Below are 13,416 nucleotides of genomic sequence, written 5' to 3' on the forward strand. Positions count from 1 at the left end.
TGGAGATTGAACAGAGCTCTCTTTATAATGCAAAAGATACACATACACAGAAGCAAAAACAGACAGCTTTGTAATTTATATAGTACATGATGTCAGTTTACATTGAATAAAGAAAGTGGGCTACGAAGTATTATCATTGGTGAATAAGGGGAAAAAGAATAAAAATGACAATCTAACAATGTTGTGCTCTCACTAGAGTGTGAAAGTGAAACTGAAGGAAGGGAAGAGAACGAGGCAAGAACTTTTCTATTGGAAGTCAAGGTCGAGCTTCCTCTTCAGATGAGATCTATCGGCACTACAAAATGAACCAGAAGAAGAAGCTGTCAAAATATATTCAATCTTGAGGCTGCAAAAACAACTGAGACAACTAATCAAGGAGGGGAGGGGAGGGGGTATAATCCTATCTTTACCTGGTGATTGTAGGTCGGTTTGGAGGACGCTCAGCGAGGACGGTAAAATCTAATGACATGGGTGCTTGTTGATCCTTGTCAACGTGAGACTTCATACCATCAGGCCTCCCATGCTCAGGCATTACTCTTCTAATCTTACGTGGTGGTGATATCCCTTTAATCGCCTCATGTTTACCGTAAGAGGCTTTGGTTTCCTGCTTGCGAACTGGCTTCGGGAGCTTGGCAGGGTCAGTAGGAGAAGGTGCAAAAGTAAAGTACCTAAAAATAACGAAAGCAAAGGGTGTGAGAATAGAACTTGATATATTTTGCCTATAAATAGGTGGTGAGCTTTAGACACCTGTGTTCTAGAGCCTGCTTAATGGAAATTCTAGCCTTTGGGTCATAGGTAAACATCTTGGACAACAAATCGAGAGCATCTTCACTAACTGTTGGGAATAAAGAACGTAGAGAAGGTGCGGGGACAAATTGATACTCTACGTAATCAGGAAGGTTTTTCATGTCAGGCCACTGGTCCGCTTTTGGTGTCCCAAAGGCAGCAAATATTTTGCTTAGTTGATCGATATCGCTGTTTCCCTGTGATGAAGGAAAACAGAGTATGTTAGCATACAAAACAAATAACACTAAAGGCGTATTAATTAGTCTCTCTGACTGAGCGTATAAGATCCAGAGAGATGGAGAATGGACTAGGTTTAGTTAATAAAGATTATTTTAACCTGAAGAAATGGTCGGCGCAGCAGAAGTTCGGCAAATATGCAGCCAGCAGCCCATACATCAACTGCAGCGCCATATTGTTTTGCACCAAACAAAAGTTCTGGTGCTCTGTACCATCTAGCAAACACCTGTGCATCATAAGATAATATCAAGATAATGAAACAAGTAGAAACAACACCAAATAAGGTGCATTGCGCATCTATAGTAATCATGGTAGTTCAAAGGAACAAAAAAAGGCAGAAATAGCTCTCAATTCAGGGGTTTGGTTAATAGCACAATCTATAATACAGAGATGAGATAGCAACTGCTCCATCATGTAATTTTGAGTTGAGACTACTTAATACATGTCACATTTTTGGAGTATCGATAGTCAAAAAGCAGAAATCCATTATAAGAGTTAGCAAGAAATTTCCTCAATTCAAAGATAAGTAAGTATACAACAAGAGAAATCAAAAGAGTTTCCAAGATTACTTAATGAATTCATATAAGATTTCATTCTCCACAATTTAGTGTTACCGACCAATTTAGTTCTACAGGCAAGAATGGCAATACGAAGAAAGCAATACCTGGTGGGTAAACTTACGATCTGGACTACCAAATATACGTGCTAACCCAAAATCTGCAAGTTTCAGCTGTCCATCAGGTCCAATCAACAAGTTATTTGGCTTCATATCCCTGAAGAAAAAACGACACATGCTGAGTTCTAAAACCAATCAGCATTAGTTAGCTTTTTTTTTTTTTTTAAGGATAAACAAGTACCTGTGCAAAACCCGTTTCTCGTGGCAATAAGCAAGTCCTTTAAGTGTCATCAGAAGGTAAGATTTAACATCGGCAGGTGAGAGGAATACGTTGGAATCCCGGATGACACCTTCGAGGTCAGTCTCCATGAACTCAAACACAAGATGCAAGTTCTGCTTGTGAGGAAACGCATCAATCAAGAGGATAATATGGGGATGCTTTAGCTCTTTCAGCATTTTGATTTCCCTGAGAGCAGTGATGTTTACACCTTCCTTGTGTTTACCAATCCTTATCTTCTTTATTGCTACTGTTTCTCCCGTCTTAGATCCAAAATTCAAAATCAAAAGTTAATAACTTGCAAGTCTAATTTTAACACCTAGAAGATTCGAAACTAACTCAAACAATTCAGAAAGCAATAGAATCGGTATACCCAGCAGATCCAAAACCCTAATTTCATGGCGAATTTGAAAACAATCAATCACCTTAGTGTCAGTGGCTTTGAAGACGACTCCGTAAGTGCCTTGCCCGAGGACCTCTTGCTTGAGATACCTATCTGCAACTTTCTTCGGCTGCTCCATCTCCGCCATTTTCGCCGGAGAAAGAAAAAGGTAGCCGTTGGCGCGTTTGCAGAGGCAATCGGCAAACCGAGGGAACGAAAACGACGCCGTTGAACCTTTATTATCTGGTTAGCTGGAAAAGTGGGTGACTGCGCGCTTTAAGGAAGGTAAATATACATCCAAACGACATCGTTTAGTTGGCAATAAAACATAAACCAGTGTATTTGAAACCGAACCCAACCGACCCGATAGTTCGACCGGGTTTGACCATAAACCGATTATATAGCCTGATTGGATTTAAAAATTGGTTAGACTATGAAGTTATGTAGCCGGATTAAATCTCAAAATTATTAAACTAGTAGAGAATTAGGTGTTTGTCCGCAATTTCGCGGATGATAATACTTTTTTCTTGACTTAAGGCATAATGATATTTATATGAAAAATACATGTTATGTATATAATGTTATAATCGTTGAATAATAGTTGAAAATATTAAAATTATAACATTTAATATTTTGATAATCAAAAATTTCAATTTTTTTTAAAAGCATGAAATTTAAGATAGTTCAACAACATAAATATAAGTCACTAAAGCTATTTTCTTAAATGTAAATATTATTATAATTGGTTCAAGTAATTGGTTATAAATTTGTTTTTTAGTTTATTTTAACACGGGAAAAAACGAAAATATTTTAGCCATAAAAATATATGTTTATGTAGTTCGAAGAAGATGGTTAGAGGGTTATATAGCTTTGACATTTTTGTTGATGATTTATTTTATTTATGTTTCTTTCATTTGTTTTATTTTTTCAATTTATTTTAAATTTAACAGAAATTAATTGTTTTAATGTGTTTCTTTGAAAATATTTTGGCAAAACAAAAGTTTTGCATATGACTAAAAAATCAGTTTTATTTATTATATATGAATAAGGTGTTAAACAGTATTTAAATCTGAAGTCCACAAATAATTTATTGTAAGACTAATTTTATTTTAGCACTGACAAAATAAAATAAAAATCTAAAGTACCAACTTTTGAAATTGTAAGATTTCAACGTACATTATATGTATCAAAGGTCACTTAAATAATTTATATTTTACTATATAAATAAATAGTGTGTTACAATTATATGATTTATGTGATTTATTTTTAAGCATAATAACCAAAAACACTTAAATTAATTATATTTTAATAGATAAGATAACAAAATTAAAATAATTCTATATGATTTATAAATCATTATAAACTAGGTGATTTTTCCGTGCTCATGCACGGATATAAATATTTATAAAATAAATATATTCATTGCTATATACTTTAATTTTAAATTAATTTAAACTTTTATGCATAATTTATATTAATAATATTACATTACTTTAATTAGTATATTAGAATGCATTTATTTCTACGAATTCAACTATACTATTTTTATTCTAAATATATTAAAATTTGATTAATTTTCTTATTTTTATTTAGGTTGGTTGTTGTCTTTCTTAATTTTAATATAATCTATTATTTTAGATATAAATTTGATTATTTTATGTTACTTAATAATTTTATGTAATCGTCTAAGAAATTAGACATATATATCAAAATATTTCTATTAATTTGAAATATATATTTTATTTTTAAAAATTATATTTTAAAATAAATAATATTTTGGAAATAGTATAGTATTTAGTTGTCCAAAAGAATAATATTTCTTTTTTCTAATATCAAGATTATCTTTTTGAAATTTATTTTTATGAAATCACATTATTTACAAATATATATTTTTCATCTAAGAAACAATAGATATAAAGTAAGTATTTTTTTTACTTCAAAAGTATATTTTATGTTATTTAAAAATATTTTGAAAACAGAATATTACTAACTTGTGAAATTTCCTTTTTAATGAAATCATATTATATATACGTATATTTTCATTTTTAAATTCGATTTTTAAAATTTATAATTCTTTCCTTTTTCATATATATGTTATATGGAATTTTTTTTAAAAAGAGACTAAAATAGTATTTTTAAATATAATATTTTTAATTCATTAAGGGTATCAATGTAATCAACCATCGTGAGAGTTAACGTGAGTGCGACACATAAGAAACTGACTTCTCAAATAATATTATAGAGATATACATGTATACAATTATAATTAGATCAAGAATCAGTTACCATTTTGCATCTAAACAACAAGCGGTGAAGTCTTATATAAATAGATTTGATAAAAGTCTCATAAATGATTTAGAAACTCTAATAAAATGATTTTGTAGGCCAAAATAAAAAGAGGTTTATAAATAATTTCAAAATCTTTATAAATGATTTATCAATTTGTGTGGGTTTTATACAACATAAAATTTCTAATAATGCCTATATACAAATCTAATCCCCTAGACTATATTTGAGAAGTGATTTTGCCACATGTCTTCTCTACAATCATTCTCACAAAAATAATATGACATGGCTACTAAAATTGATGACATGTCTTATAGATTAATATGACAAGGACAATTTTTGCCACATGTCTTCTCTACAATCATTCTCACAGAAATAATATAACATTGCTAATAAAATTGATGACATGTCTTATAGATTAATATGACATGGACAATTATACAATGTTAATTTATATTTTTGGTAAACTTTTAAAATAAGGTAATAACTCATATATTACATTTATTTTCGATTTATATTTTTGGACTTTTTTAAAATATGGTAATAACTAATGAATCATCATTAAAATAAATATATTCAATTATGGCATTTCAAATTTCAAAATATCATTTAAATTAAAAATATTTCAAAAATATATACATATTTTTAGAAAATTACAAAAATTAAATCATAAAATCAAATTAAATCGTAAAATCATTAGTTTCTTATATCTATCTACAGACTTTATAAATATTTTTTAATTTTAATTTTTGACAATTATGAAATTTTCATCCCCTAGACTATATTTGAGAAGTGATTTTGCCACATGTCTTCTACAATCATTTTCACAAAAATAATATGATATGGCTACTAAAATTGATGACATGTCTTATAGATTAATATGACATGGACAATTATATTTAATGTTAATTTATATTTTTGATAAACTTTTTAAATATGGTAATAACTCATGTATTACATTTATTGTCGATTTATATTTTTGGACTTTTTAAAAATATGGTAATAACTCATAAATCATCATTAAAATAAATATATTTAATTATGGCATTTCAAATTTTGAAATATTATTTAAATTAAAAATATTTCAAAAATATATGCATATTTTTAGAAAATTATAAAAATTAAATCATAAAATCAAATCGTAAAATATTTAGTTTCTTATATATATATCTACAGATTTTATAAATATTGTTTAATTTTAATTTTTGACAATTATGCAATTTTACATATTTATTTAATATATTTAATTAAAATAAATAGATAGAAAAATCTACCTAAGATTATAATTTTAAATATATACATGCACATTCTTAAATATATTTCAAAATAAAACAAAATTGTTTTTATCTTAATTTTAATGTTCAGTTAAATCAAATTTATATTAAAATATTAATAAGAAAAAGAAAAATTATAATATTAATAAAAAAATAAATATAATTTTATATTTATCTGTTAGAAAATATTTTAAAATTTTTTTACTGCACATGGTGCAGGAAAACACCTAGTTCTTTATATAAGAATATACAACCATTATATTTATTTCTACAAAATATGTTAAAATATTTTAAATAATTATAAATAAATAATTTTATAAAATAAAAAATTGATGAAACATTATATATTCTTTCTATATATATTTTAACTATATATCAATTTTAACATTATTTTAAAATTTATGATATTAAAATATATATTAGACCAGATTATTGAAACAAATTTCACCTGGTCGAACCATATGAAACTGTGATATAAATATTTTTATATTCAGTTTTCGGTCTGGTTTTAACACTGACATAAACTTGTTCGTACCAAACCCAGTTCAACTAATCTGAATCCCCATGAATTTTTACTACCTTAAACCATTCGGGTTTAGTTTACATCACAACACTGCAGCTGACTCATATTGTATCATTCATTCACACATTCAAAGATTTTTACAGGGGGAAGTATTTTTGAGAAGAAGAAGAGAGTGATCATCATGAAGCAATGCGGCGACAACGACACCAGAAAGCTGTACCGCCGCTTCTTCCACGAGCAACTGCTATTTCTTCATCGACATAAAACCAAATGAAGAAAGGGTCTTTGTTACTCGGCTCATACTCTGCATCTTTCTTTCCCAAACCGATCTCTATGGGATCCAAAGGTCCAATCTTTATGCGTATCTGTTCGAAGATGAAAGCTAGGATACGGTTCTTCCATGAAAACTTTCCTTCGAATGTCAAAGCTCCTACTGGACCAAGATACACCCCATTCTCTATTCTCTTCCCCTGTTTCAAAGATTCACATAAATAAAAATAATAAACAACTGCGTTACTGTGACTTACAAAATGGTAAGCATATAAAGGAGGAGGCTTTACCGCAGCATCAAATCTCTGAACAGCGGTTAGAGGGAAATAACGACCTTTCTTCAGTTTCTTCTGTATAGGATCGCAGAGTGTAAGAGTTCCATGTAAGTGGAACAAGACTAGAACATTTAAAAGACATGAATGACTAATTCTAATATAGACCTCGGCAGTGAAGATGAGCATCCATGTACGTCCAGGGGACTCGGTTCCACCTAGTGTTTCAAGGAATGGTGATGGATCAACCTTAGCCTTCTCGATAGCAGTAAAAGCAGCTAAAATCTCCTCTGCTGCAACTTTCCGTGTTTTTGCAGCCGTTTTTAGCAGACTCACGCTCTCTAATACTTCCTACAATCTCAAAGTTTTAAATCAAATTAAAAAATACATATAACAAAAATGAAGAAACCCAGTGCTTATCCAAACACTTGGTCACCATAGTAAAATCCAAATTACCAATTCGACCACAAGTAACTTCAACAAGCTTTGAGCTTTGTTAACCAATAAAAAACAATGGAAAAGGCAGAAGGAAGGGGGGGAGTTGTACTTTGTTAGGCGTTTGGCTTTGTCCCGGTGGAACAATCTGGCTCCTACCATCGACCGTTGATCTCACCAAAGGTAGTCTCTGGCGACGACTAAAAAAGACAGAAGAAGAAGATGGGGACAAAACCCATGAACCTGATGAGACAATCATCGCAACTAAAAAGCTTACTGCTTCATCGTTCTTCTTTTCCACATCAATTTTTCAGACAGCCCAAACCAGAAGGACAAAAAAAAAAGAGTAGACTTGGTCTCTATTGTGATCCACCAGTTTTATTTGGATGAGAACAGCTTCCAACGAGATTATTTTTCATCGACCGTTATCTCGACATCGTACCACTGGTTTGGTATAAGTTATAATCCTTACTTGGTTTAATTTGATTTACATGGATGTACCAGTTGTCAACTGAACAGTGCAAACCCCAAAACTGCATTAGTCAGGTTGGTTGTATGGAGCAAAGACAGGAAGAAACATGCACTTGACTAAAAATTTTGAACTCCAAAAAGCCTTAAAGCAGACTCCAGATAAGAAGGTAATAGTAGTAGTAATTGTAAATTTAGCTTAACAGAGAGAAAAAAGTCACACTCATGTTTAACATAATACTCTTTCTAGCTTTTAAATTTCCAAAAAAAACAGTCTCAGGTTACACATCTGCAGCAGTAAATCTCAAAACCCCAACTGGAACTACGATTTGAGTTTAGGGAACTCAATGTCCATTTCCTGCAGCACAAAGAACCAGAAACCGGCTAAGATTGGATTTTTCAAAAGATAATTCTTCAATCTGGTGGGTTCCAAATACGCAAGTCATAGGACTAGTTGGTCACCTTTTTCCACGCAAAATTGGGATCAAGCGCTTGAGGAAGCACCTTAGAGCGCAGTCACCTTCCCGACAGCTACTGTTTTCCCTGTAATGAGTGACCCCAAGTAGAATTTGTAAACTAAGATGCTAAAATGGGTGATTATATTCTGCATTGCATTTGACACAGTCTCGTAAATCTTTACCTTCCGTTCGTAGAGTGAATCTTCCTAGTTGAGGGAAATCTGAGAATTTTTCAACACAGATTGAATTGGTAACCTGCAAAGATAAAGCAACGGATAGCAGAGAGTAGGATTAGAAAGACTAGATAAAAATAGCTTGCGAAAGATGTTGATTTGAAATTTCGTGTGGAAGCCTTCAGTGTTTCTGGAAAGCTTTGTAACAATCACTAACAATCAATCTACCGGAAACGACTGAGAACATTTTTTAAGCAACAGGCAAGTCGAAGTAGTAAACCAAACATATACATCCAAAACAAGTTTCAAAACCAAGCAATCGTCACCAAAAGACTATACCAAGTTCGAAATTAAGTAATATTTTAGCTTTTTGTTGGATTGGAATAGAAACTTAAATCTAAATTCTCTGGAACTAGTGGCTACGAATTAAAATTTTATTGGGAAAAAGGCAATCAGAAGGAACCACACCTGTATACGGCAAACCACAGCAGCACCGTTCTTCACAAACAGAACTTTCTTTTTCATGGGCTTCCTCGTCTTCATATCAATTTGGCTTATCAATTCGATGATCTCGCATTCCTCAACAACTGCATGAATGTGCAGAATAGCCTTGTACCCAGCTGTGAAAATAGCCTACATGAGCAGCAAAATAACGAAAGACTCGAGGGATTAGTTTTATGAATATACTTGCAAGAGAGCAACACTATTCAAAAAAAAAACATACGCTCAAAAGTTGACAATTCAGAAGAAACATGTGCTTACATTGTCAAGCAGCTCAAGGATTTGCAGTTGTGCAACAAATTCAGTAACAGCAGGTACAGGTTTTACTGCAACAGGAAACAAAGAAAAACTCCACATTAGTATTACTAACAAAACGAGAACGCTAAGATTCCAGATATCCACAAAAATCATACTCACCCGTGCTGGATAAAACAAAACCTGGAAGGATATCCTCATCTTCAATGCCAGTTATGCGGACTCTCAAATTCTCACCCGGTCCAGCACGCTTGACTTTATCTTCGTCGCAATATATAGCAACAACTTTCACGGGTTCCTACATTGACACGTGAAAGTTATCAGGAAGACAATGAGCTGACAATTAAATATGAGATGTGAGAGAATACATTTGGAAAGTACCTTGTTTGGCATAATCATCAAGGAATCACCCTCCTTAATGCTGCCAGATTCTACTTTTCCCATAACCACAGTTCCCATGTCTTTAAATTTATCTATAATAGGCATCCTGTACAATTCATAAGATCAGTTTGGGTTAACACAGACTATACAACATACAGATATAGGTATACATACAATAATTCTCCTTTCAATTAAAAGAAGGGAAAAGAAACTATAGAAGACATTTTTAATTACCGGATGATAGACACCACTACGTAATATCTATCAAGATGCTAGTTATTCAAGAAACTAACAAACTCCAACTACGATTATTAGAGAAACGACAACTCCTTTGGATGATTTTATTAGAACATATGAAAAAGTTGGGAGTAGTTGCATGTAGAGCAGAACAAAACGCATATGGATGTGACTACCCATAAGAAACATGAATGCATGAATACGCGAGTCATGGATTTCATGAATGCATGAACAAATATAAAATAACAAAGAAGAAACTTGAATGAAAAAAAAAGAATAAGACAAAGAGACAGTGAAGGTTCACCTGAATGGACCATTAGGATCTCGTGGTGGAACTTCAATAGAATCAAGTACTTCAAAAAAGCTAGGGCCACTGTACCATGGACAAACCTTACGATCCATCCTCTTATCCATATTAACCCCCATTAGACCAGATATAGGTAAGAAGAGAACATCTGCACAACAAAAGAGAAAAAGAACAAATTAAACATGCAATTGGACCAAATCAATCGGAAATGTTAATAGTTCCTAGATACCTTTCTTTGTGTTGTAGCCAGAGGATTTAAGAAATGGTACCATTTTTTGTTCTATTTCATCGTACCTGCATAGAAGTTCATAAAGACCTGGACGATGGAAAGATATTTGAATATCAACTTTGGCAGGGATTACAAAGGTTAGCGTAAGTACCTCTCTTTCGACCAGTTCACAGTTGGATCATCCATTTTGTTCACCACAACAACCAGCTTCGACACGCCCAGTGTTTTTGCGAGTTGAACATGTTCACGTGTCTGCCCACCCCTCTCATATCCTGTTTCAAATTCACCTTTACGGGCGGAAATCACCTACAACGGAGAGATGAGAGCAGGAAATTATTAAGCTTCCTAACCAAAGACTTATGATACAGTAAGGAAAACAAACTAACCAGCACACCAATGTCTGCCTGAGATGCTCCACTAATCATATTGGGTACATAACTCTTGTGACCCTACGAGTTCAAAAACGCACAAGAGATTAGAAGAAAATAATCTACATGAAAAACAAATGAACAAAACACTATCATTTTAAACTGATCCCTTACCGGAGCATCCAAAATGGTAAACCTTGTGCTTTCAGTTTCAAAATGAGCCCTTCCAACTTCAACTGTTTTACCCTGTCAAATGTAGCCAGTTGGCCATACCTCTTAGCTAGGTTATTCAATCATAAAAATTGCGGGGAATTATAAAGACACGTGAATTATATCCTCTAGGACACAGTTTAAGCAAACGAAGAAATATTAATCAAAACACAGCAGGTACCTTGGCCCTCTCTTCTTCATTTGTATCCATTATATATGCCATATACCTAACATACGGATCAATAACAAGTTAACGAAAACAGAAAAATTGCTTATCAGTTGAATTAATCAGAAACACTCACCAACTTTCTCTACTTTTGTCTTTTGCTTCCTTCTCATACTTCTGGATTTGTCGGTCGTCCACCTGACCGCTGAGGAAGAGAATCTGTCCCCCAATTGTAGACTTTCCTGCATCTATAATTGAAAGTGGACGTGTTAAGATTAACGCAAGAATCAGCCATCACAAACTTAAAACACACACAAACTGAAAGCTCAAGACAGGATATCAAAGCTGTGATGCATAAAGTTTAAGTCCTGCATCTACCTAGGACTGTTCCTTACAATCTAAGATGTAATATAAACATTCCCTGTAAATAATTTAGAAAATACACAAGATGTATCTATTATGAAGGTATACTGATGAAAATAAATCAACAAGCAGATTAAACATACCAACATGACCAATAAAGACACAATTCAAGTGTCGCTTTTTGTTTGCTTCTGCCTCTTCTTCCGCTTCCTCTTTCGCAGCCTTCTCTTGGGCTGCCTTCTCTTTAGCTAAAATGATTAAAATATACAAGAAGGATTAGATATTCAACAAGACAGCCAAACACAGAAATGTAAGCCAGTAGCAGTGTGAGAAATATAAACCTTTCGCTGGGTTATGCACTGGAAGGAGCATTTCCTGATCATGATCCTCAGTAGCTGAAACAGACAAGGGTCCAGTAAAAATTTCACCAACGTGGCATACCCCTTATAAACTAGCTAATATTTAGAAAAAGTGAAATGGAAAGAGAGGGAACATGAAAGATATAGCTACCTTGTTGCTCAACAGGTACTGGAGCTGATTCTTGCAAATTATCTTTCAGGTCTGCAAAAAAAAAAAAAATAGATACATACTATAAGAATCAGCATTCGATCTAATCACATCATAAAACCTTGGATCCTCCCTCAACCACGACTTATTATTGTATCTATGTAATAGCCAGAGAGTGAAACAACAGGTATAAAACGACCTACAGATGGCCAATTTTAAACAATGTGACAATGAAAACATATACACAAAAAATATTTACAGCCAACCTTCTTCTGCTTTATCCAATTTCTCAACTCCATCTGGGTGATGATCTTCAGAAACGACAACTCCGTTGTTTTCTTCTGCATATTATCACCCAAAAATTAGTATTATTGAAGTAAGAAAAAAGATTGTCGAGCTTGTTATCTTCAGAAATTACCTGCCGAATCAAGCTGTAATGCCCGGATGTCAGCCTCAAGATCTACATAGTTAGTAAAAAGATATAAGAGACAAGATAACCATCTGAGCTGTAATGCAGGGATCTCAAGATCTCAGCATGTCAAACAAGTTGCATGTGAGCTTTTACAAACCATCGGCTACATCCTTGCTACATCTCATGCTACACAAACTATACTAGATAGTTCTGATTTCAGATTGAATCATTCCCTAACTATTGAGGGCCAAAATTCATTCAGATTATAGATTAAAGTGAAACCAATCAGCTAAACCCTAAATCCGATTACTACTTCTCACGCCTATAATTCTACTTCCAGGTTTCAAAATCAACTTCAAGAACAACGAATCCATCAGCTCAAAGTAAGATTAAACATATACCCAAAATAGACAGACGATTATATCGAGCCTACACAAGCCGTAAGCGCACATAAAAGACGAGAAATCGAAAAAACAAATAGGAGAGAGCTCGAGAAAACCATACCCATGGCGGATGCTGGATTGAAGGAAAGGGGAATCTTTCTTAGGTTTTATCGCGAAGGAGAAGAAGCGCGTCAGAGGATTGATCCGATCCACCAAACTGTAAATTTATACCAAAATGGAAGCCAATTGTGGAACCAAACTTGCCTAACCGTCGATTTTCGGTACAAAAGTTCGGTTCAGCAACTTAAAAAAAGAAAATATCGGTTTTCAATTCGGTTTAGTTTGGTAATTAATTAGTTTGGTTTAAAGAAAACAAACAGTATCAAGTTTAACCGAACTTCTAAACGACCTAACCAAAATCATGAATTAAAAAAAATGAACAAACCAAAAGTTTCAGAATTTTCTATTTAACTTACATCAAGATTTTAATCGAACTAATTCAAAAACCAAAATCTTTGATTTAAAACCAAATCAAACTAATCGAACTTTTTCGGTCTATTGGTCAAATTTCGACCGATCCAGACTAACCAAATTCTGAACTAACCGCCTGAACTATAACCGAAGAAACGCAGGCCTACGT

General features: G+C 32.9%; 3 protein-coding genes across 3 annotated transcripts; all 3 read right to left on the minus strand.

Moving 5' to 3' along the window:
* Nucleotides 1–49: 49 nt before the first annotated feature.
* Nucleotides 50–2,560, minus strand: LOC108821751 (cyclin-dependent kinase D-3). The gene is made up of 7 exons (XM_018594742.2): nt 2,342–2,560; nt 1,881–2,179; nt 1,688–1,796; nt 1,124–1,249; nt 748–983; nt 411–668; nt 50–295 (listed from the first exon to the last, which is right to left on the minus strand). The coding sequence occupies exons 1-7, from the start codon at nt 2,444–2,446 to the stop codon at nt 247–249; spliced, it is 1,182 nt and encodes a 393-aa protein (XP_018450244.1). The 5' UTR covers nt 2,447–2,560; the 3' UTR covers nt 50–246.
* A 3,848-nt stretch (nt 2,561–6,408) lies between these two features.
* On the minus strand, nt 6,409–7,769 carry LOC108821753 (uncharacterized). Its single transcript, XM_018594745.2, has 4 exons — nt 7,471–7,769; nt 7,092–7,274; nt 6,942–7,001; nt 6,409–6,851 (listed from the first exon to the last, which is right to left on the minus strand). Exons 1-4 carry the CDS (start codon nt 7,615–7,617, stop codon nt 6,561–6,563), a joined length of 681 nt encoding a protein of 226 aa, XP_018450247.1. The 5' UTR covers nt 7,618–7,769; the 3' UTR covers nt 6,409–6,560.
* Nucleotides 7,770–7,942: 173 nt separating this feature from the next.
* Nucleotides 7,943–13,051, minus strand: LOC108821750 (uncharacterized). The gene is made up of 20 exons (XM_018594741.2): nt 12,898–13,051; nt 12,400–12,441; nt 12,248–12,322; nt 11,985–12,035; nt 11,816–11,869; nt 11,618–11,722; nt 11,248–11,359; nt 11,127–11,172; nt 10,910–10,981; nt 10,754–10,816; nt 10,519–10,673; nt 10,368–10,432; nt 10,136–10,286; nt 9,595–9,700; nt 9,376–9,511; nt 9,220–9,284; nt 8,926–9,090; nt 8,467–8,539; nt 8,289–8,369; nt 7,943–8,184 (listed from the first exon to the last, which is right to left on the minus strand). Exons 1-19 carry the CDS (start codon nt 12,899–12,901, stop codon nt 8,332–8,334), a joined length of 1,578 nt encoding a protein of 525 aa, XP_018450243.1. The 5' UTR covers nt 12,902–13,051; the 3' UTR covers nt 7,943–8,184; nt 8,289–8,331.
* Nucleotides 13,052–13,416: the final 365 nt, after the last annotated feature.

Source organism: Raphanus sativus, chromosome 8 (genome assembly GCF_000801105.2).
Source record: "Raphanus sativus cultivar WK10039 chromosome 8, ASM80110v3, whole genome shotgun sequence".
NCBI lineage: Eukaryota > Viridiplantae > Streptophyta > Magnoliopsida > Brassicales > Brassicaceae > Raphanus > Raphanus sativus.

Coding starts and splice junctions, on each gene's coding strand:
- LOC108821750 (XM_018594741.2), bottom strand. Junction 10,817..10,909: donor TTACCATTTTGGATGCTCCG/GTAAGGGATCAG, acceptor TTGAACTCGTAG/GGTCACAAGAGTTATGTACC. Junction 8,540..8,925: donor CTGTGGTTTGCCGTATACAG/GTGTGGTTCCTT, acceptor TTATCTTTGCAG/GTTACCAATTCAATCTGTGT.
- LOC108821751 (XM_018594742.2), bottom strand. CDS start 2,446: ATGGCGGAGATGGAGCAGCCGAAGAAAGTTGCAGATAGGTATCTCAAG. Junction 1,797..1,880: donor GAGAAACGGGTTTTGCACAG/GTACTTGTTTAT, acceptor TTTTTTCTTCAG/GGATATGAAGCCAAATAACT. Junction 296..410: donor AACCGACCTACAATCACCAG/GTAAAGATAGGA, acceptor TTCATTTTGTAG/TGCCGATAGATCTCATCTGA.
- LOC108821753 (XM_018594745.2), bottom strand. CDS start 7,617: ATGATTGTCTCATCAGGTTCATGGGTTTTGTCCCCATCTTCTTCTTCT. Junction 7,275..7,470: donor AAAGCCAAACGCCTAACAAA/GTACAACTCCCC, acceptor TTGAGATTGTAG/GAAGTATTAGAGAGCGTGAG. Junction 6,852..6,941: donor TTCAGAGATTTGATGCTGCG/GTAAAGCCTCCT, acceptor TCTTTGAAACAG/GGGAAGAGAATAGAGAATGG.